Source organism: Neodiprion fabricii, chromosome 2 (genome assembly GCF_021155785.1).
Source record: "Neodiprion fabricii isolate iyNeoFabr1 chromosome 2, iyNeoFabr1.1, whole genome shotgun sequence".
Lineage (NCBI taxonomy): Eukaryota > Metazoa > Arthropoda > Insecta > Hymenoptera > Diprionidae > Neodiprion > Neodiprion fabricii.
The window spans coordinates 12759832-12783038 of NC_060240.1; the positions used below are offsets into that span (position 1 = coordinate 12759832).

At 35.8% G+C, this 23207-nt stretch overlaps 3 protein-coding genes across 8 annotated transcripts; 1 reads left to right on the top strand and 2 right to left on the bottom strand.

Moving 5' to 3' along the window:
• Positions 1 to 1343: 1343 nt before the first annotated feature.
• On the bottom strand, positions 1344 to 10056 carry LOC124176868 (mitochondrial intermediate peptidase). Of its 3 annotated transcripts, XM_046558674.1 has the most exons (12): positions 7506 to 7912; positions 7186 to 7422; positions 6901 to 7056; positions 6569 to 6831; positions 6276 to 6462; positions 6116 to 6195; positions 5157 to 5345; positions 4923 to 5064; positions 4322 to 4660; positions 3271 to 3492; positions 2935 to 3165; positions 1344 to 2849 (listed from the first exon to the last, which is right to left on the bottom strand). In XM_046558674.1, the coding sequence occupies exons 3-12, from the start codon at positions 7039 to 7041 to the stop codon at positions 2547 to 2549; spliced, it is 2097 nt and encodes a 698-aa protein (XP_046414630.1). In that variant the 5' UTR covers positions 7042 to 7056; positions 7186 to 7422; positions 7506 to 7912; the 3' UTR covers positions 1344 to 2546. The 3 variants fall into 3 exon arrangements, with proteins under 3 accessions (XP_046414630.1, XP_046414633.1, XP_046414632.1); XM_046558677.1 differs by lacking the exons at positions 7186 to 7422; positions 7506 to 7912 and adding an exon at positions 9924 to 10056; XM_046558676.1 differs by lacking the exon at positions 7186 to 7422 and having other exon boundaries at positions 7423 to 7912.
• LOC124176865 (histone deacetylase 6) lies at positions 8753 to 18348 on the top strand. Of its 4 annotated transcripts, XM_046558668.1 has the most exons (19): positions 8753 to 9404; positions 9686 to 9865; positions 10530 to 10952; positions 11110 to 11207; positions 11283 to 11456; positions 12135 to 12327; positions 12448 to 12507; positions 12568 to 12627; positions 12840 to 12929; positions 13009 to 13115; positions 13215 to 13358; positions 13444 to 13550; positions 13632 to 13801; positions 13927 to 14267; positions 14720 to 15045; positions 15606 to 16187; positions 16570 to 16745; positions 17142 to 17429; positions 17592 to 18348. In XM_046558668.1, the coding sequence occupies exons 1-19, from the start codon at positions 9402 to 9404 to the stop codon at positions 17676 to 17678; spliced, it is 3609 nt and encodes a 1202-aa protein (XP_046414624.1). In that variant the 5' UTR covers positions 8753 to 9401; the 3' UTR covers positions 17679 to 18348. The 4 variants fall into 4 exon arrangements, with proteins under 4 accessions (XP_046414624.1, XP_046414626.1, XP_046414625.1 ...); XM_046558670.1 differs by lacking the exon at positions 12448 to 12507; XM_046558669.1 differs by lacking the exon at positions 12568 to 12627 and having other exon boundaries at positions 8754 to 9404.
• LOC124176869 (GPI mannosyltransferase 4) lies at positions 18048 to 23190 on the bottom strand. The gene is made up of 4 exons (XM_046558678.1): positions 22617 to 23190; positions 22141 to 22541; positions 21543 to 22081; positions 18048 to 20946 (listed from the first exon to the last, which is right to left on the bottom strand). Exons 1-4 carry the CDS (start codon positions 22792 to 22794, stop codon positions 20043 to 20045), a joined length of 2022 nt encoding a protein of 673 aa, XP_046414634.1. The 5' UTR covers positions 22795 to 23190; the 3' UTR covers positions 18048 to 20042.
• Between the last annotated feature and the right edge of the window lie 17 nt (positions 23191 to 23207).

The following is a 23207-nucleotide window of genomic DNA, read 5'->3' on the forward strand; positions in this document are numbered from 1 at the left end:
AAAACACGCTTCCATTAGCCCTAAACAAGCTACAAAATATTATTTGAAGAAATTTGCGGATGAGACTGACCGATTGAATATATATGGAATATAAATTATCGAGAACAGCGACAGTCATTGTCGCGCTTTGTAGTGCCGAGTTGACTAAAATCAGTTGCTCAGAATTGATGAAAAAAAAAAAATAAAACAACAAACTTACAAAGGCTTTTCTATTTTCGAAAATGGTAAGGCATAAAAGAAAAAAAGTTAATTTGGCTTGAAACGTAAAAAAGAAAAAAATTACTGCCTAATGTGTGGTGTTTAAAACTTCTTCATTTTTTATTTGAAACACCATAGACTGTTCGTTTGGCCACCGTGTATTGCAAATGTGATTAGATTGCATAAAGTAAAGCATGTGAACTATGGACGTTCAATATTAGACAGTGATTTTTGATCAGATATTATTAATTGGTATAACACAGACCATAAAGTGTCATATTAAGAGATTGATTGGCGTAGCTGGTTTTAAAATTGAATAGCGTTCAATGCTGAAGAAATATTTCTTTAAACCTCTGCTGCCTACCCAAAGTAAACGAGTTATTCTTCGAGTGAATAATAATATTAGTATTAATAATAACAATAATAATAATAATAATTTAAATATAAAGAAATTGAAAGAAGAGGTTTATGTAAAAAAAAAAGTGTGTCTAGTGTTATCGTAAATAAACGCGAGAATAATAAATGATAACTATATAACAAAGGACGAAAGGCAAAGAAAAAACTGATTAAATTAATGAAAATCTGACTAAAAACTGTGTTAAAAATTACAATGAACCCCACATTGTGATAATTTTATAAACATACCCAATATTTGAAGAAAAAGATTGAAACTAATGAAAAAACCGATTTTTCGATTATAACAACAATAGTAATGAATGAATAATATGTATAATTAAAATGAAATCAACAGCAGAACCGAATGACAATTAATATAAAAATTCAACTACAAGAAGAGAAGGTGAAATTGAATGCTTATTACACATTACTATTAGTGAAAGTTATTGAATGAATAATGTTCGTCATTCGACATTTTTTCTTCAGAAATAATTTTTAGTCGTTTTTAACTTAAAACAGAAATGAAATACGTGATTCTTTTTTTTTTTCGTCCATGGAAAAGAATGAGTTTTACCTGCTGCCTGCGATTTAGTTTTGAAAATGAAGGTTTCGAAATGCTAATAGTTGAATCATTTGTGTAGAAAATCGAATTTTAGTTTTAAGCTGCATGGCTGCTAACTTCGGCTACAAGTTTCACTTTCACTTTCACTTTCGTATCGCCACAACACGGATAAGTCCCTTTTTTTCTGCTCTTGATCAAAGTAGCATTGCCACTAACTCCGTAGATTCAATTTTTTGCAAGTCAGTTGTAATGAATGCCGATCAACATTTCTCAACATACGCGTATAATTATCATGCCAATTTAATCCGATATAAATAATAACTCTTAGAGACTAGCGTTGCGTCAGGCTGTACCAAACATTCAAGTCACTCTGCTACGAGACTTATTTTTGTGGTAAATATTTCGTAGGATTTTGTCAACATTGTAAATAGGATAAGATTCCGTACTTGTAATAAAAACACAACGAAAAATTCCAACACCTATTATTTATAATACCTAATCCTTGATGTTATATACATCTTAAAAAGCTTTTTTTTATTTACACAGTTCAATCACGAGTCAGTTCAAATACTTTTACAGCCAAGTGAATAATTATATTCACCGATTACAAAATTGCCCTATTCTGATCGCACAGTAGAGGTAAATTAGAAATAAAAGTGATGCAATTAAAATACACTCCTTCATCTATCATCAATTGCAGACTCCCGCTTTTAAGAAAAGCTTCAATATGCATAGTTTGTCGCGAAATTATCACTACAACGCGAGGTATTTAGCAACCGTAACGAGGTTGTTTTTCCTAATGACATTCACAATAAAACATTTGACTATGGCAAATATGCGGTCGCATGTTGCTCGTGGTGCTTCGAACTTTTATGCTTTGAATGTTTTTATCATAGATATTACACTGAGTAATGCACTGGTTCTCTTATCGTTGAAAAGTAAAAATCAAAGCAAAAATTGAAATTCTATAGTTTATACCTATATTTTTCATTTACAATTACTGTCAATTATATAAGATTATATAAGATTTATGGTAGTAAAATCTATTTTCAATAAGATTTGTTATGTTTATTTATTTTTTAACAAAAAAATATTGATCTCATCTACTTTCGCGTTAACAGAAGATAATAAGAAACAAAACAGATCGAATTTGACCTCGGTACGCAAAAACTCAAAGCTATGGTATTACGATTAGCCACTGCGCTACAGACTAGCTTGAATATGCGTCGTGCGAGCGGACTGATGCAGTCAATTTCAGTGCATACATTTGCTGTATACTTACAAACAATAACGTCTACTCACAATCTAGACTACGGAAAAACTATTAATTTTGCAGAAACCACGTTCTTTCTAACAATGATTGTAAGAGAATCGATGGTACGTAATGGAGCTAAGAAGTGATATTTTTTATTTCATGCATGTGATCATTTTTGGCGTCGATCTCGTTGATCAATGACTTCGCAAAATTTTGGGCGTTTGCGTCCTTGGAAAGGAAATCTGACACTAATATCGACGGAGATTTTCCTCCTCCGTGAGCAAGACATTCTGTCCGATATCTTTCCCCTGAAATTCGACTGAACGGATCAGCCTCAAAGTAAGTCTGCCATATCCACGAAGCTATGGCGCGAGAAATTAGGTACGAGTAATATTTCGCACCGTATCCAACAAGGTGAGAAAATCGCAGCTGCCAAGCCTAAACAATTGGTTTAAAAATGTGTTGAGTATTATTGATGATATTCAAGTGGACAAATATTTATCAAATTTTATTCAACACTCACAGTATTCTGGACGTATGGCAAACCGTAATATCTGTCTTGTAAATCAGCTAGTATTTCTGTGCTGGGCTGCTCTAAGCGACGGCTGTGATACACTTGATCCAACATACTATAAAATACTTGATTCTGCAACTCGGAGGCAGGAAACAAGTGCTTCGAGGCACACAGTCTGTGCAGCATGTCATCAGGGATTGGCTCCTGGGTTTGAAAGTGCTTTGCGAACGTCGAAACCACCTGATTCAAGAAGAACCCAAAACCCGATTTTATAAGAATACATAAAAGTTGGAAGATACAGAACCTGGTAATACGAAAATACGCATTTTATAAGTAGTTACAAACCCTGGGATCGCTTGCAAAGTACTCCATTAGGACGCTTGGCACCTCTGCAAAATCTGTGCTGCACCTCGTTCCTGTGACGTGTTGATACTGGGTTCTGCCCAGCATTGAATGCAACGCGTGTCCCATTTCATGAAATAAGTTATCCACCGACGACGAACTTAAAAGACTCGGCGATGACCATCGTGGCGATGGTAGTGACAACATTAGCACAACTATTGGATTCTGGAACCATAAAATAATAAGCATTAAAGGGTTGGTTGGACTTTACGATTGTGTGTTGAGAAATTTTTTATTTAGAAAAATAGCGAACTGGAGATCAATACTTTAAGCAAGAATGGGCTGCACTGTCTGAATAAAAAGTGAGGAAAACAGTAAGTGTTTAAAAAATCCCCAACAGTGATATTTGTGACCATGAAAATAAACGCAGATAAGGCAGCATCTCTATTATGCAATAGCAATGATTCTAAGCAAATTTGAAGAACACAAGCTAGGATATTGAAAATTTGAGAAACGGTTTTATGCATAGAAAGTTCAAAATAATTAAGAACTCTGATGTCGTTGATCCGATTCCAAAGTTTTTGGGCGTATTTCGTTTGTTATAGACATCTTTAGAAACCATTTGAGAAAAATTTTACAAATAATTATCTATAGGGTTAATAAAAACTTAATTTTTCTAAGTATGGTAGAACAAATGTTCATTACCGATTACATTTGCGCCTTATAACTATACTGTAATGTAGGATTTCTTGAATATTTCTCAGACAATTTCTGACAGTTTAGTTAGTGAGTAAAATAAGCCGAAAAAAAATTCGGATCAGCCCAGATGAACCTCTGGTTTGGTCAGTTTGACTGTTCTCATTGTATATTTTTTGTCTGTAATTGTCTGTAATTTGTGCAGATTTATTTCCATTACATAGTAACGATGTTTTACTCGTGTTCATTGTCAATGGCACAAATTACAGATTTGTTGAACTTAAAAAAAAAAATCTTTTCCTAATAATTTGAGTGCACAAATCATTAAACAGAATTAATAAAACGTTGTCTGTATCACCTGGTAGCTGCCATCAGGCAACTGCTTTCCACCTCTGATGGTGAAGTGACAATCCTGATTGGGTTTCCCCATTCTTTCATAAAAGTCACAATAAATGTATCCTAACGTCCCTTGGACATTATCTACCACAGCCAACTTGCGAATGTCGCTGGCCCAAACTTCACCTTTAACGACTGGCTCTGGCTCCAATTTAACACCGTACAAAGCTTGCGTCAACGTATTCAGACCCTCCATACACGTTCCAAGAGAAAAATAAGGTGCAAATTCTGCACTAGATGTGTTTAGCCATGCCTTTTTTGCTTTTGCTATAAAATATGCTGTGTCCCATGCCATTAAATCCTGAATAAGAAACGAAATGGGACAAAATTAGAAGGTATAGTTTTTACTTTAGAGTTTTTCTCCGCATTTATTAGTTACTAATTATCATTATTAATGAATATGCGATTAAAATTGAGGTAAAAAAAATGTATAAAACATTTAAAATCTATGATAAATATATTGCAACATGAATTTTTTGAAAAGGAACAAGTCAAGTTTCGGGAATATTTATTGGGAAAATTTTATTAAATTCTCAAAGCATTGATTCTTATCTCTAGCTGACCTGATTTGTTCCAGTCTCAGCATTTTTCATTTGCTGCATTATTTGAAAATCACTATGCGCTCTGTGCTTTAGCTGGTCGCTGAGAATGTTTAAAAATTCATAAACTACTTCAGGTTTCTCGACTGTGCTACCTCGGACGGCTCTAAAAAGTTATAAAAGTACAATAACAAAACTCTCATGATTTTCAATCCTGCGTTTCAAGTTTTTCGACGAATTCTAATTGACAAAACTGACCTATGAGCATAGGAAGGAAATCCGCATATTTCAGCCAGATCGTGTCGATCGTTTAATAAGCCCCTGAGGAGAAGCTCCTGTTGAGAATCCGGGTATAGGAATATCTTGTATGCAGCTTCTCTAGCAATGGCATTGGAGGAATCTGTGTAAAGTCCTTGGACCAATATTTGACCGCCTTCGGTAGTGAAGCTAAATGATAACGATTTGTCTCTTACAATTTATCCCTGGTGAAAAAAGGCCTCAGAAATTTCTCAGAAAGATAACATGTTTTCAACAGTTCTAAGAGAAATCCCATCATTATTATTCCAAAAATTGAAATTATTCTGATAATATCTCACAGATTTTAAGAAATTGTAGACAGCTTCTGAAGAAAACACATGTGATTCTTTTGATTTTCATTTTCTGTTGGAAATTTGAGAAATTTTCAATATTTGTCCATCTAACGATATGTGATGAAGTCAAATTCGAGTGAAAATCGGCCCAATTTATGAAGAATATCATATTTTGAGAACTTTATTGTATGACGGTTCTGAAAATATTTGAGTTCTGGTGCTTCTGCGTATTTTCTAATCGTACTGCATTGGAGAAAACTAGGATGAATTCCCAACAGAAACTTGAAATATTAGAAAAATAATTAAATTAATTTTTCTGTATTGCAGATGAAGAAATGTGGACATATCAGTAACAGAACAGTTTCAATAGTACTAAACTTATAAAAAGTGCAGTAATTCCCAAAAAGTATAAACGTTTTTTCATAAATCTGCGCAGATTAATTTTTGGTATAGAAATTAAGGTACTTAAATTCAATACAAAATTCTTAGAAATTATCAGAACTAGCCAGAGATTTTTTAGAAACACTGTTGGACATTCACATTCGACATAAATTGGTAGAAATTTCGAAGTTTTTGAAAATAATTTTCTCCAGGGACATCATGTTTCATTAAATCTATGTAACTTACTATTGCCTTATTTCAGGTGGAAGAACATCCTTCTTCACTGCTCTAGGGTGCACTGTGCCGGCCATAAAACGCTGACCCGTCTGTGGAAAAAGAACAATCGCATTACTGATTCTTCAGCCCCAAGAATTCATACTTCATTGTAGAATCAACATCAATTTACTTGGAGAATTCGATCATTCAGATGTACAACTTTTTGCCGTTGTTCTTCGATTAGGTGTATACCGCATTGCTCAAAATCAAAAGCGAACAATTTGGCAACATGTTCGTCTACTTCTGTAGTTTCCACGACGTCTCCATTTTTCACCACATGCAGCAATGAGTTGTATAATTCCTTATGGGTGTTCAGCCTACAAGAAGGTAGAGTTGGGAATGAGTAAAACAGGGTGGAATCATTTCACCGCATATTAGTTCTGGAACTTCATTACTCTCAACACACAAGTGGATAATGTTTACTTTTCGACGACGCCACTTATCGTGATACAAGCATCTTCGGCTGCATCTGAAAATTTCCTATCAGGATGAGCAATTCTGACAAATTCTGCTAAGTCTGCAACCTTGCAAAGTGAATCAGAAAGCTCGTCAAAAATTTCTACAATTTTTCGGCTTCTTGTTTGGCTCGTAGCTTCTTCAATTAGTTCGTCTGTTTGAGCCATGGCTCTTCTTTTGAGTAGATCAAATCCTTCGGCATCGTCGAGTTCAGGAATCCCAAATAGACCCTGGAAATAATGAGATAAATGTGCCACACTGTAGAAATGGTCAAAAAAGTTCTGTTATGCAGAAATTACCGTTTCTTTTCGCGACACCAAAGAATCGATCACATCAACCGACTTTGTGTTGAATGCCGTTGCTAACGAGGACCATGTGCTAACATCTCGATACTTTCTTCTCAATCCAGTAACAACGTTGTTTCGAATCAACATCAGCATTTTCTCAACTTAGGACTGTGAATGATAATAACAGTAAAAATAAGAAGCAGTGACTGAAGTCAGTGATTAGAGATCAGAGATGAAAAGTAAGCAAATAATGGAATTAATAAACAAATAAGTGGATAAACGAATGTAATGGCTTACCTGCTATTTACATTTCTAATCGTGAATCATGTGAATATATAAGTATGTATGTATTATTGCATATTCAAGTTTGGAAATAATATTTATCAATTATTTGTGTAACATTTAAGAAATTTCCTTGTAGTGCAGCTCATATTTCTCATAAGTTTAAAGGGTTTATTAGTGTACGCCGGGTTATTCTGTGCAGGGACTCGATCAAAACTATCTTGGTAGAGTGTATGTATGTAATATGTGTACCTGTTGAGTAAGAATATCCTATTCATTAGACTTCCTGCTTACAGGACTCCGTCGGTAAGAAGAAACTTTAGATCATAATTTACCGAGTAGCGCTAGCTGCACTGATTTCTATATACATATATATTTCTATACACATATAGAAACTGTGCTACAGAGTATGAAATGATACGGTCGAATGGTCTAACGCACATGCGTTAAAATTCTAGATTTAAAAGTAGTTGCCTTGTCAGGTTGACAAAGCGTCTTAAGTTTAGATGATAGGACACCGCAATGACCGAAGGCAACGTAACCTCAAAAATTTTGACAGCTGTCGGTGGTAGGTTGTGCTCAACTTGAGTGATACCCCGATTATTCATTAATTGTTCAAATGAAAACATTCACAATCTGTCCATTCGATCTTCAGCAACTATCATCGATAACTGTCAAAATTATTGAGGTTACATACCTCACGGAGACCTGCCATCTAAACTTATGACGGTTGGTTAACCTGACTAAACTGTTTTTACCACTGATATATATGTATATATATATATCAGTTGGCTTTTTACTCTAGAATATGGTCTCCAGCATTTCAGCGCATGCGCGTTAATCATTCGACCGTCAGCTACTCATTTCTGTAGGCAAAAACCCGTGATAAGAAATTACGTGTTGCGTTTGCCACTTTCAGTTTCTTGTTGTTTTTGTTTAAACAAGGTTTAAGAACAGGAAAACCGGTTTTTTCAGTTTTTCACTTCTAGGCAGTGTTACCAACTCAGTAGTTTTTCCACTAAATCTGGTTGTTTTTATTCTGGGGCGGTAGAAAAAATTCACTTTTAGTAGTTAGTAGATTTTGTCAGTGATATGGTTGGTCATCAGTTTTTACACGTTTTAATTCCTTAATCCTCAGATGACAGCATGAAAAGTAAATCTGTTTTCCTTTTTTTCCTATGGATGTTACAGTTTATATCAATAATAAATATTCATTGTCTAATAACAGTAAAGTTTATTTGTTTTTTCTTTTTTTATTCGATTTTATTAGCGGTATATTGACGTCCAATGCTAATGTTATATTACCATGTCTTATAAAGTAATAATTAGATCCAAATTCTATTATAGATGTTCATTTAATACATACAAATAAGATAATTATTTTTAGGCAAATATTCGCGCGCTAAATTGAAATAAAATTTTTAGTACAGTCCACCAGGGGCAAGTTTAGTGGTTTTTCGGTGGAATTGATTTGTCGTCTTAGTGGGAGAGAATTCAGAGTGTTGGCAACACTGCTTCTAGGATGAAAACCATGAAACAATCCGTGTACTCTGAGGTTTCTCTCTGTACTCCGTAATGAGATGAGCTGTATAGAATTCAAAAATTTTCAAAATGCACGCTGGATCGACTCGATCGAAGAATCTTTGTCCAAGAGAAACTGAAAAATCCATCAAATTAAAAAAATCGTGGCCCAATTGGTTTTCGGTTTCAGTTACATTGTATGTCACGAATTAGATTTTCATTTTTTCTATTGGTTGGTCTATATCCCTTTGTATGGTATTCTGCTGGCACTGTTCGATCTAACTGTAACGATTAATCACAGTAGTAGAATCAAACTTAAATAATCAACGACGGATATGACGGCAGAAACTAATAAAATTGTAGGATTTTCCGGGAAAAACAGTTTCAAATAATACACGGGCGTAGCCTCAATTTTCACGCAACAAAGTGGCGATTTAAACGATGAGCAATCCCATACTCTGGCGATGAGAAGCTCTTATTCAGGGGGGGAGAGAGGGTTATGTTAGGGATGTAGATAATTTTCCTTCCCATTCATCAACGATCAAACATTAATCTTGATTGAAATTCATCGATGAATGTGATGAAAAAGTTCTCCGATTCATTTGAAAAATGATCACCAATATCATATGACGAATCTGTAAATTCAGGACAATCAAATCAGGAGATTGTGAAAGTTTCGAGGTTATACTATTCACTCAACGAACGTACCGATGGTGAGACATATGTGTATTTATTCATTCCGTCATCCCACACATATAACCATAAAAGGAATCCTCATACGCTTTGCCATATATGAATATCGACATTCGATAAGAGAAGATTATTAATTCAGTTCATTTTTCTCCCCACCCACCCACTAATTACCTACGGTTGTATACAGTTAGCATCGAGATTTGGTATTCCTGTAAATTATCATCAATTTAAATCCTGTCATTTATCCTTACCGCTTCATATATTTATTTTACAATCATGCCATTTGTACTCATCCATTCAGACAGACACAAATGCCAGTGGGAACAGCCTATTTACTGCCGCTAGACAATTGGCAGAGAGTGAAATACATCTGATCCAGGTGATAGAAGGGACCAGAAGAAGTAACAGAAAAGTTGCAAAAAGCAACATGACCACAACAGTGAAAAATGTTGGCGGTAAAAAATCAGCCAAATCGATGAGTGTGAGTATAAGATTATGGTTTTGCAAGTGATACTTGGATGAAGAAACCTGTTGCATACCTTTTGATTTACTGGTGAAATTATCACACACAGAAGTTGAGATGTATAAATATCTGCAATGTTGAGAAAGTATTAACGTTATCAATAGCAATATCTCGACATTCAAGGTAGACTGTTTACTTGTTCATTAGATATATCGGAATGCACTGCAGTTCAAAGATGCAAACTTCAATCACATTATCTAGAGATGATTTTGTACTTACTTTATTTGTGTTTATCATATAAAGCCGTTTACACTTTTTAAAATAAAAGATTTCCTGGGTTCTCATATTTATGACAAAAGTTCAAATAAATGGTTTAATGAAATATCTTATCTCAAAAGTATTCAGATAGCCCTGCCAATCTTGCCAATGTCATGCAGTATATCTCATTATCTATCTGTGTCGCTGTAGTTTGAAAAGCAAATACAATGATAATAGTTTCATCAGTTCCACTGCACTTACAGTCAAAGTCCGTTTTAACCATTGATAAATACTCTGTATTCTGAAGCAATTTACCAATAAATTCATAAAATGTCTGAGAGTGGTGAAGAACAGGTGACAATATAATTAATTTAATGATAATTTGCAAATTGAAATTATTTTCCTTATATTTTCATTACTCAAGGCCAGGCCTTCGGCGGCGTTGGCGGCAGCAAAGCGAGAGGCAGCAGAGCGAAAGCTTGTCCACCCGAAAAAATCTGGAAACACTATTCTCAGAGACATTTACCAGAAGGCCATGGACGCCCAGACAATAACGCGTGGCGAAACAGGTCTTGTTTGGGATAGGTCGATGGAAGAACACCGGTGTCTTTGGGATTCGACATATCCGGAATGCCCTGAGAGGTTCACAAGGATTCTGGAAAGATGCAAAGACTTGGGCTTGATCAGTCGCTGCAGGGTTATAGAAGCGCGTGAAGCCACTCATAAAGAAATATTACTCAAACACACACAGCAGCATATTGATGTGCTGAAAGAAACTGCAGAATGCAAAGACGAGGACAATCTTGAAAAGTTGGCTTCAAAATATGACTCTATTTACATTCATCCTGTGAGTTGGTTGCAGAAATAACAGAAAATATATAATTTCGATTGTTATTCAATAATTTAGTAGCAAATTTGTGGATTTGCAAAGTCTGCTGATTAAATTTGGATATGCAACAATTCTTTTCAGTATACTGTATTGATAACGACTCTCTTTCCTACAGTCGACTTATAGATTATCGCTGCTGGCTACTGGCTCAACGATAATTTTGCTGGAAAGCATATGTAAAAAAAAAGTACAAAACGGGATGGCTATAGTCAGGTGATTATTCATTGTCCTAGTACTTCTCTTGGTCACTATTTACTATATTTCTGATACACAATTCTCGGCTCTTAGGCCGCCAGGTCATCATGCAATGAAGGCTGAATATTGTGGCTACTGTTACTTCAACAACGTAGCTATTGCTGCACAGAAAATGCTCAATGATAATTTGGCAAGCAGAATATTAATCGTTGACTGGGACGTTCATCACGGACAAGCGACCCAACAAATGTTTTACAATGATCCGAGGTAAGCGATTGCATGGTAGATGATCTTTAGTGTGAATTGGCTTCACTGTTTTCACCAAAAATTAAGAAAAGAGAAGAAACCGATTAAGAAATCTCTCACAATATCATTTCTATTAATGCTGGTGAATACGAACGAAATAACATCCGTAATATATAATAGAAATGAATCTAAGTATATTTGTATGATACAAGCTAAGATATGAAGAATTTGAGAGAAGGATTTAAAATTCGAGCATTTTAGATTGTTGAAGACTGGTGTTCCTGTTTTAATTCTAATGTTTCTGATTTTATTCTATTCACCGACCAGATTCCCTCAAATTGTATGATAAATCTTTTAAAAAATTTACATTATAACGCAGTTATATATAACATTTAAATGTAATTGTTGTCGAACATTTGCCGTGGTGTACTTATACAAATACATTTTTTCCCAATCTGGAGATAATTATATTACTGGAGATTTTTCAAACGGCTTTTGCTATTTTCCGAACTTTTGATTTGGACAGTAAAACCAATTAATCCTTGAGAAAATTGTCATAATGAAAATTGATATTTTTCAGTTTTCCATTGATTGGTGATTCTTATGGAAAAAAATCAACTAGATTCGTTAGATTTTACTCTACAATGGCTCATCAAGTTTGAATTTTATTGTGACACATGTGACACCATTTTGTTCCAGAGTTGTTTACTTCTCCATCCATCGATACGAACATGCCGAGTTTTGGCCAAATCTTAGGGAATCAAATTACGATTACGTTGGAGAGAAAAAAGGGGAAGGTTACAATTTCAACGTTCCCCTCAACAAAACTGGAATGACAAATGCTGACTATATCGCCATATTTCAACAGCTCCTTCTTCCAATGGCTTATGAGGTGAATCAGAGAGTCAGAATTTGAGCTCAAAATGAATATATCCTAATTAATTATTTCAGTAACCATCAATTCAGTATATTCTTATTAATCCAAGTACACCCTTGAACAAAATCATTCTAGTTTCAACCGGACCTTGTTATTGTCTCAGCTGGTTACGACGCAGCTCTTGGCTGCCCTGAGGTAATAAATAATTCTAAACTGCAACTAATTCTTACTCATTTTATTGTTTTATGGACCTAGTTTTGTCCTGACATTGTCATTGTGTCTGCCGGATTCGATTCAGCAATTGGCGATGAGAAGGTATTTGCTATATGCGTACTGTCTGTATTCAAAAATTTAACCTTAAAAGCACCTAATCAGTTTATGACGGCAGACTTGGATTTTCAGTATAAGAGTAAATTTCGAATTTCAGACTTCGCAACTTTATTTTGCTGGAATTAATTGTCCAATCACATCTACACTCTCCACATTTCTTCTTCAATCGAGTACAAAATAGTTTCAAATTTTCACAGGGTGAAATGGAAGTGACGCCCGCTTGTTACGCGCATCTTTTACATCCATTGATGGGGTTAGCTGGTGGTAAAGTTGCGGTTGTATTGGAGGTAGACATTTGTGCTATATAACCAGTATTTCAAACCTTCTGACTTGCTCTGTAAATGATCTAGTAATATTTCTTTTAAGGGTGGGTATTGCCTAAAATCTCTAGCAGAAGGAGCTGCGTTAACTTTAAGAACATTACTGGGAGATCCTTGCCCAATGTTGCATGCGCTAGAAAAACCGTCTCGCAGGTACTGATAACTTTTTATGAGGAAAAGTAAGAATAGAACTATTTTTTGTCACACGTGGCTGGAATAATTTCTCGAATCTAATCGATCCATGATTCTCAGCATACAGGAATCTATTCTGAATGTCATATATGCCCACAAAAGTTATTGGAGTTGTTACCAATATCAAGACACGCACAGCTTAAATGTTCCAGCAAATAGTATAGAGGAAAAGAACAACAGACACCTGCCCAACATTATTTTTAAGTACGTCGGATCCTCTACATCGGTAAATAATCGTGAATTATACAACAATACTGCATCGGAATAAATGATAATATGGAATTCACAGAAATCGGGAACCTAAACCAGAGATTTACGACACGCGAAATTGTTATCCAGTTCCGAGTGCAGAGTTAGCTGCCGAGTTCGACACCAAGTTAAATTTATTGATCGAATGTGAGTTGGCTAAGGTATTAGTGACAAAATTATTATTAATTGCAGGCCTCAAACCTTGTTAATTTTACTGTATCTTTGCAGTTACAAATTTGAACAAAGCGCCTAACAAAGTTTGCATTGTTTATGACGACAGAATGCTCTGTCATACAAATATTGTGGATAATACCCACCCAGAAAGGCCCGAGAGAATATCAGGAATTTTTTCCAAACACGAAGAATATGGATTTCTCAAACGATGCCATTTGCTCCAAGTATGTAATAACATTTCATTGTACCAATCAACGTCTTTATACAATTTTTTGTAGCCACACATCAAAAAGTTCGTTGAGTAATGAAATTGTCGAAAACAACACTGTTTATTTATTTTGTGCTCAAGGGAAGAATGGCGACGGAGGAAGAATTGTCACTGGCTCATTCGAAGACGTATATTGAGATGATAAAAAAAACCTCATCAACAAAGCTGAAAGATCTATCTAAGCAGGCGTCTGAATTAAAGTCAGTCTACCTTCACACCGAGACGTGGAAGAGCGCTTCTGTCTCTGCCGGATGTTTGCTTCAAGTTGTGGATAGCGTCTTGACCGGGGAGAGCCAGTCGGGCTTGGCAATCGTCAGGCCGCCGGGGCATCATGCAGAACGAGATACGGCCTGTGGATTCTGCATATTTAACAACGTGGCTGTCGCTGCCAGATATGCTATAAAAAATTATAACTTGAAGAGGTAGAGTCATTTTGACTGAACCGCAAACTTACCGCATTGAATTTGCCCTCTAATTGGAAGTTTAACGAATTTGCCGAATGTTGGAACAACTGCTATTCTTTTGCAAACACTCATAAAATGTTCATGAATTTAGACAAAGATTTTTAGAAAAATGTACCATGCTTGTCCGCTGTAAAAAAAAATTACCACATTATTCATATTCTGAGTCTATATGTAGAAGTCTCTGGAAACTTCTGAAAACACTTTATACAGATTAAGTATTGTAAAAAGGGTTCTAATACCACGAGTTCATAAAATTTTTATATATTCAACTGCAGAGATTTAGAAAACCGATCGTTTCGAATGTTTAAACCCAAGAAATTGTCCAATAATTAATACACATAATTTTATACAATACACTGGATCTGGCAGTTGAACGGCCGACGTAAAAGAAACTTTACTGCTTGTTGCAGGGTGTTGATAGTCGATTGGGACGTTCACCATGGCAATGGAACCCAGAGTATTTTGGAAACAGATCCTCAGATTCTGTATGCATCGATTCATCGTTACGACAACGCTGGTTTCTTCCCGAATTCGAAGCGGGCGAATTATACAGTGACTGGAACTGGTCCGGGAGAAGGATATAATGTGAATATACCTTGGAACAAAAAAGGGATGGGAGACCCAGAGTACATAGCGAGCTTCCAACAAGTCATCATGCCGATTGCATACCAATTCAATCCTGAACTAATTCTGGTTTCCGCAGGTTTCGATGCCTGCATTGGGGATCCTTTGGGAGGTAGTGTTAACGGTTTAATTTACCAAAATTCGAATTAGCTCATTTATGTAGAATAAGACTTTTTTGTAGTTTCCAACTACCACTGGTACATAGCAAAAAATAAATTCGCACTTAAGATTAAATTATTAAATTTAAATTACTAGCACTCAACCGCATTTGATACAGACTTGATCATAAAAGCCTTTGTGTAGATAATTCAATTATTTATAAAAATGTTTGTAGAGATAAGCCTGTATATAATATCTTTAGAGGCCGTACTGTTGACTTTATAACAAAGGTCGAAACCATAGTTTTGTACGTACGTAATTCGATCTCTAGTAAATGCTCCCAAGATCACGTCCGTATCGTCAAATATGAGTGACTGGTGCCAATTTAAAAAGAAGCGACTTTCCTATGCTAATCAATTGGAGAAGCTTGGAATTCTAAGAGCAATCTTTTTTCTTTTTTCTAATTATAACAAGTTCTCTGGATGGGAGCAAAATAAAGACGTTGCAACAGATTGAAATATCCTACTGTAAGGAATGATAGCATTTTTCTACTATCATCTTATTCTTTTTCAGGATGCAATGTTTCACCGGAAGTGTACGGTCATCTCACTTACTCGCTGAGTTCTTTGGCAAACGGTCGGGTTATTCTATCACTCGAAGGTGGCTACAACGTCAGTTCGGTTTCGTACGCATCATTAATGTGCACGAAAGCCCTGCTTGGAGATCCATTGGTGATGATTGATTTCCAACAACCGCCGTGTTCAAGTGCCATAAACTCGATCAACAATGTGTTACGAACGCACAAGCAATACTGGCCGAATTTAATGTTCCAAAAGTCTTTGCCAAAAGAAAATGTCCTCCCGAAACTCAAAACTACCACGTCTCGCAATAAATCAGAGAAACGTCGTGGTGCTTCCAGAAAAACGTCCGAGTCTAAGATCGTGTTTGAAGATATCGAGTCGGAAAAATTGGAGATCTCTTTGCCAATTGATAAATTCAGTCTGAACATAGTCACGGATGAGGAAATAAACAAGCTACAGAATGAGATTGAAAATTTAAAGATAAAAAATTTCGAAAGCGATTCTCTCGATTTTGACAGTTCAGGAGGGCATGAAATTCATACAGGAATCCCGAAAAAATATGAGGAAATAAATGGTTAGTCTATTTTTCGTTTGAACCAATTATAAATTTTACTACCATACAATCTTCACGGAGGTCATGCTATATCTAACAATAAATTAAATAAAAACAATTTGTTTCCGACGTATCAAATATCGGAAGTTGGTTACTTTCGAATTATTAGATCAATTTTGAGTCACCTAAACTGAAGTTAGCTGTCAGTGCTATTTCACCTTCATTGTGAAACTTCATAATCTTGTTTGTTGATTTTTATTTGATTTCTGGTCATAAGCAATTTGGAAGTCATGCAACACGGTAATTTTTAGTTCGCTGCAAAAGATGAAAGCGACACCTTGACAGTATTAGCGATATTTTGGATTTTGCTGTTTTGATTAACCGTAATTATTAATTTATCTAGAAGCAAATTACGGTAAAACCTGTGTCAATCCTAATCAAAATCAAGGATCTGATAGACGAAATGACGAAGGTGATCAAAGTGGAAGCAGAGGAGGAAATAATCCTAATGATTTGAGCGGTGCTGCTGGCGCAGCAGGAGCAGGTAGCCTGATGCAGTATCTTTCGGAAAACATGCAGGTTTCTAATTTAACTTATATAATTATAGTGAGATATTTCGATTCAAAATTTTGATGATAAAAACAATATTATTGACGAAGACGTGGTGAAAAAATACCGAGTGTGACCAGTGTTATGAAATTACTGTATAAAAGTGAAACAATTTAGGAAGTTTGAGTTGAGAAAAACTGCACTCACTCTAACGGAGGAGGATCCTTCATAGTTGCGAATCGTAATCTAATTTCCAGAAATTCATCAGATTTGAACAGTAACAGCTATTTATTATCAAATCTAACAAGCCAAAATTTGTTGAGGATTGTCACATCGTCTTCACTAAAGGATTAGAATCTCTTCTAGTTTTCCTCAAACTAGTAACATTAATAAAGCGCACTTCTTTGAATGAACTTGAATTTCCAGGCACTGGTAGATGGTGAAATGTTTGCTATCGTTCCGCTACGCGATTGTCCTCACTTACCCACTGTCGAAGAAGTGCCAGCGGACGGGATCGACGTTCGAGCTCCTTGCCAAGAGTGCAATAGCACTGCAGAAAACTGGATTTGCCTGCAGTGTTACACGGTACATTGTGCAAGAAGTATCAATGAGCATGCGGTTACTCATGGCGAAGAGACGCAGCATCCGATGACGCTTAGCTTCAGCGATTTGTCTGTCTGGTGTTATGGTTGTGAAGCGTACATTGACAACCCTGTGAGTCTATTTATTCCCATATTATTTATCACTTGCCATGTTATGTATCCTTCTCATATTGAGTATTAATACCCTATTGTGGATCTTCCTCATATTACGTATCATTCTCATGTTGTGAGTTATTCGTCACTAACGTATGTTTTTCTCATATTTCTTCTTTAGCGACTTTACGCAGCAAGAAACGCGGCCCATCGAAGTAAATTTAATCAGGACTTACCTTGGACTTACAACAATTTGGAAATTGCTTAATCATTTTTCTAGGCAGCCGCCGCAACAACATTAATCGAAGGTCACAATATCGCGTCATAAACACAACATTTAGTATCTTAACACCTCATTAATGATCATTAACTAAAACCTGTTCCATGTCTTTACAACTCGGCGGATATTATTCTGGTTGGATTTTAAACGATGTAACTAGAGTTGGTGATTGAAAGAAACCTTATAACCAAACTCGTGTTAATCAAATTATTATTACGTGAAAAACAAAGTAAAAACAGCATATTTTGCCTTTCTTGTTAAATCGAAATAAAAAACCGAAATTACACTCTCACTAGACGCTGTGCGGAGGCCATTAGTTCAATCAGAGTGTTTAACAGCTTTACAATGGTATATTTGTCAAGTACAACGGATGTATTATAAATTAAAATAATCGTATTGTTACGAGTATAAGACGTTCCCCAATTCTGCGACAGTATTTTGGGATGTTTTTTTTGAGTTACCCGCACATCAGACGGGTCCGTGTATGAGACGAGGGCTATTTTGACAGGTGCTGTCAACGATAAAACTTCGGCTTATATTCAGAACAACATGATAATAAGTGAAGTTAATAGTAATAATAACAATAACAATAATGTCATCTGTATTAAAGAGAATAATTATTATAACAGTTCAAAAAGATTTCTAAATTTTCCATTTTCATTTGTGATTTATTGGTACCTCTTTATTTTTAGGTTTCTATATTATATATGTATAACATTTTTTTCATTTTCACGTATTTAACCATCCTTTCTCTATACCAAGATCCAAGACTTGATGAAATTCTAATAATATCAAAGCGTAATATTAATTCTAATGCCTTAGATTCTACGAGATTTCACGATCGAGTATGTTGTAGCATAAACTCAGAGCAAACTTCTCTGATCTTTAATTACGAGATCTGATTAAGTCTTTTTCCAATCATTGTTGATGTGATACGATTATAACACTTAATTTACTATTTAAATACACTGTCCTAACTGCAGTTTTTCATTCTTTCTCTTCTTTTGATTGATCTCTGCTTTTTCTTCTTTGAAGATTTCGTACATTTGTTAATGCTCGCAAATTTCAATCATTTTCAGTGATTTTACTTCAGACAGGAAACGAGATTCAGAAATATATATGTTCGATATATAAAGACAAAAAAACTTAGCTTGACCGCACTTTGTGAATTAGTCGAAGTTTCTTTCGTTCTTCTGGAATTACCTAGCTGTTAGTTTCATTTGTAACAGGATATTGCAGTTTACAATAATTCGAGAACATTAATGTGTACGTGGAATATAAAACATGTGGACGGATATACAGATTGCTTATAACAACTAACTGTTACACAATAGTGCCACAAGTACCTATAAATAATAATAAATGATAAGCAATTGTTCACAGATATAAATATTAAAATTAACGTTTTGCGTAAGCGACGTTACTGATCTGATAGAACGTTTCGATGAATGAACGGTTGATTCTAAATATATGCATCAATTCGACCAGGTCCAAACCTTCATATTTTTGGTTTTTTCAAAATTTTTTGTCGGTCTAGTAGAACATCAAAAACACTTGAATTCATTTTTGTAGGGTTGCATTTTATTCTGACCATTTTGGCAGAAGACCTACGATGTCAAACAATATCCTGCTAAGTGTTGAGACACCCAAGCATATTTATATTCAACCAAAGCGTGAAAAAAGTTAACTTTTTTCATGGGAAGTTACTGTTTCTGAGATTTTTGAGACATTGAAAACTCAAAATTTGTCCTTTAAAAATCGAACAGATAAAACTTCACTTTTCAAATGAATTTAAAAGAATTTTTACTGACAGAAAAACATTTGAGATTTAGTTGTAATAGTAATAGTTAATATAAAAAAATAACATTTTTCCACGTTTTGGTCATATAAATATCTCGACACCTAGGAGATCGTTGACCATCATGGTTTGATGCCAAAATGATTAGGATAAAATGCAGGACTTCCTATATCGTTTCCAGATTTTGTAATTTAGATGTTATTTCACGACTTCGACAATCGTTTCTCGTAAGGAATTGTTCAGAGAAATGGAAAAAAAATTCATTTATGTGTTTTTGAGATCTAACTACACCCAAAAAAAAAAAATTTCAAGGAAAACAAAAAATATGACGATCAGGACGCGGTCTATTTGACATGGAATGCCCCGTACATGTAATAGAGAGCATAATTGAAGTTGATCCTTGAAATCTGGAATTTTGTTCGATGAAAAAGTAAGATTTTTTTAGCAGCCATGAAGTATTTGATCCGTTGGAACGTAAATTTTTGAGGAGTTTTTAAAATTGGATATTGAAATTTAAGCAAACATCTTTAACTCTGAGAATCGTTCGTGTGACTCTACGTGATTAAATCGCCAGGGATAGAAGATTCAATTTTCAATAGCACTAAACCTAACTGACGAAAGCATTTGTAAAAGTTTTCTAAAAAATTGTCTACAATTTTCTTTGTACAAATCTCTAGATCATCCATGTCATTACATTCGTAAAAAAAATCTAACACTGGTAGCTTTTCGATGGAAATATGAGGACGAAAGGTCTTAACAGTTTTCAACAGGAATACTTGAGATTGATTCGTCAATCTGAACCTAGTAAACTCGTCTAAAAACGTAGCAGGCAGAGCGTAATAGAGTCTATAGGGCTGTTTCTTGGTTCTCAATTTCTTTTCACACTCTTGTATCTTATCCACGATGTTCTGGTATATTTGTTCGACATTTTCTGAGCCCTGTTCATACAGGTGAAAATCTTTGGCAAGCTTGTACTTTCGTTGTTCCCGTGTTACATAAGTTTTTCGTGTATTGCGGAGTTGTAACAATGCTGTGGGTATGGAATAAATGTGCGAAGTGAATAAATGAACATTTGTTGCGTGCGGCTTGGCCTTGAGCTCCGCCGCCAAGTGTGAAACAAGAGGCAACACGCCACCCTGGTGAAGAAAACCGTAGAAGAAAGTCAAAACTATGTTCACAACGTACCAGACAACCAGCACTTTGTTAGTGCTATTCTTATTTCGCCTGAATGCTAATTTTGACTCGTCGCTATTTGACGAAGAAACACTCTCTACCGTTGAGACGTGGCGTATTCTCTGCGAATGTAAAAATATCAACGGCAATGTGACCGGTATCAGGAATCTCGGTTCCTGATGGGGGAAGACAGACAGCATCAGGATTGGCAGGATAAAAGACGCTGTCATCAGGCCAATGATGCTCTGAATACGGGGCAATTCCGACCAGCGACCTCTTAGACACCTGAGAGAAAAACAAACGGTTAATCTGGCTGATCTTAATAGGACTACCTGCCAACTTCCCGCTTTGATGTATGCAAATTGACTTTGATATTCAAATAACTCGGAAACAGTTGGATCAATTGGATCCCATCATAATCAGTTCCAAGTTGAGAACAGCTACATTGATTCAGACCAATATCATTAAAATTTTATTATGTGTTTTCGAGATATAATCAGTTGAATTCGTTCGAGGCGTCTATCATTTCAATAATTGAAAAACTACTGAATCGATCACGTCTAATACTTAATTTGGTTTAATCTAAGAAGAACCCTGTTGATTGAGGCTGAAATCATCAAATCCGTTCACTCATTTTTGAGATATTATTAGACAAAAAATTCATTACGTGCACACACACCCTGTACCAATTCTGAAAACGGCCCGAGGTGATCGTTATATAGAAGTAAAAAAATGAGGTCTGGTGAAAATTCAACTGTCTATTTTGGTGCTAATTACAATATTGTTCTTTTAAGAAAAGCGGGAAGTTGAGAAAGTGCTTCAAAATATAGGCAGCAACTCGAGTCATTGAAAAAATCATTGAAAAGGTGTTTCGATCTTACCTGTAAATTATGTTGCCGAATGCGAATAACCCAACAAAACCGAGCACGTTATAGAGCAAAGGAACATTGACCAGTAGATGAAGGAATTGAGGATGCAAACCGTGATTTGCAAGATTTTTAGTAACGGAATTGTATTTCAAAAAGTTTAGAGGAGTGACGACGAAATTGTTCATGCTTATCTGTAGATTATGTATCTCGCTCAGAGTCAAATAACCGAAATAAAAACTGTCCGTTAATATAAAAAGGATAACCGTAGGTACGGTGCAAAGTACAAAAGTGAATATCCTTATGTGAAAGTCGCCAAGTCCGATGTTCTTCGAACCAAGTCCGCGCTGTAGCCAAAAGAAAATCGGAGCAAATGCAAAAGCGACGAATGTTGGGCGGTTAAAAATACCAACAACAGTTATTGTTGCCAGGATTAAACAATTGTTCAACGAATGACTTGGCAGAGACGCACGTAGCTTGAAATACTTGACACGATCGACGACGTTTCCAGCTCTTTTATATTTTTCCGATAGATAGTCATCCTCGTAAACAATCTGAAAGTAAACGTGAGTGTTTCAAGTGTGAAACAGAACTGCGCGAAAGATTTTCTTACCTCGTCGGAAGTGGCCATGCACTTTGCAACGAAATAGATCAGGGTAGAAGTGAGTACGAGTTCAATAGTGTTGGAGAAAGTCCTAGTGGCATAAATTAATATGACATAGGAGCTAGCATAGGTGATCAACCGGGTCCTGTAGTTCTGTCCATAGATGTAACAGATCTTGTACAAGCAGTAATCCGACAGGAATGAAAGGGCGCATATCAAAAGCCTAGGGAATATGACAAGGGAAAACGGAGTCTTCAGCGTTGTGCCGAATACGTAATATGAGTACGGAGATATTCTGTTCAGTACTGAGTATGGGATACCAATTGTCAAATAGGGTATCAGTATGCTCCTGATTGGAAAGGTAGCGTTGTATTCCCATGGTCTGTAGACGTCGATATCGAAGTACTCACCTAAGAACAGGAGAATAAAATAGTGACGGACTCTTGCGAAACACATCAAGGAATAAAAACCTGGGAAATACCCACCAGCTATTACTTCGATGGACTGAAAGTACTCATCAGGATGAATGTAACCGATCTGTGGTATTAGCGTCAGGGCGAGGCGGAGAATAGCCAAGAGCCAGTATGGAACGAGATTCAATTTTATGGACGTAGGATAAGTGTTATCTTTCAGGAATCTATTGTACTCATTCTTGTATCTCATTTTCAAGCCTGTACCACAGTCCGCAGCTCGGTATCATCAGTCAACCTAACCTAACCTAAGATTATCTGACCTAACCTAATTTTATCGTATCCTGATATTTTGAACGTGTTTGGAGATTTCGAATAGTTTTGTACCATATTAAGAACTGTTGTAGAATTTTGAATAAAGTAATGTCTACCGGCGTTGCTGCCGGTGATTTTGAACCACTGATATTTCAGTCGTTCAGCTTAGATCAGCTGTCAACGACTTTCGCTGCTGTGGCTGCTATTTTGCTTTGGTGTGTTCGTTTCACTGGCTGCACTCGGTGCACTCTTACCAGAGAGCTCTTACTTAGTGCAACTTCCCTAGTTTTCCACCAATAGCAGAAATGAGATTGTAGGAAAATCGCATACAGTGGAGTCAGTTGAAAACGC

What these genes read in the sequence shown, in the direction of transcription:
- LOC124176868 (XM_046558677.1), bottom strand. Translation starts at nt 7,041, where the DNA reads ATGCTGATGTTGATTCGAAACAACGTTGTTACTGGATTGAGAAGAAAG. An exon ending in CCACCTGAAATAAGGCAATA is followed by an intron (nt 5,346 to 6,115) that starts GTAAGTTACATA and finishes GTTATCATTTAG; the next exon opens with CTTCACTACCGAAGGCGGTC. An exon ending in TGCCATACGTCCAGAATACT is followed by an intron (nt 2,850 to 2,934) that starts GTGAGTGTTGAA and finishes CCAATTGTTTAG; the next exon opens with GCTTGGCAGCTGCGATTTTC.
- LOC124176865 (XM_046558668.1), top strand. An exon ending in AACGATGCCATTTGCTCCAA is followed by an intron (nt 13,802 to 13,926) that starts GTATGTAATAAC and finishes TTTGTGCTCAAG; the next exon opens with GGAAGAATGGCGACGGAGGA. An exon ending in AAAAATTATAACTTGAAGAG is followed by an intron (nt 14,268 to 14,719) that starts GTAGAGTCATTT and finishes TGCTTGTTGCAG; the next exon opens with GGTGTTGATAGTCGATTGGG.
- LOC124176869 (XM_046558678.1), bottom strand. Translation starts at nt 22,794, where the DNA reads ATGAGATACAAGAATGAGTACAATAGATTCCTGAAAGATAACACTTAT. An exon ending in GTCCATCGAAGTAATAGCTG is followed by an intron (nt 22,542 to 22,616) that starts GTGGGTATTTCC and finishes TCCTGTTCTTAG; the next exon opens with GTGAGTACTTCGATATCGAC. An exon ending in GCATGGCCACTTCCGACGAG is followed by an intron (nt 22,082 to 22,140) that starts GTAAGAAAATCT and finishes GTTTACTTTCAG; the next exon opens with ATTGTTTACGAGGATGACTA.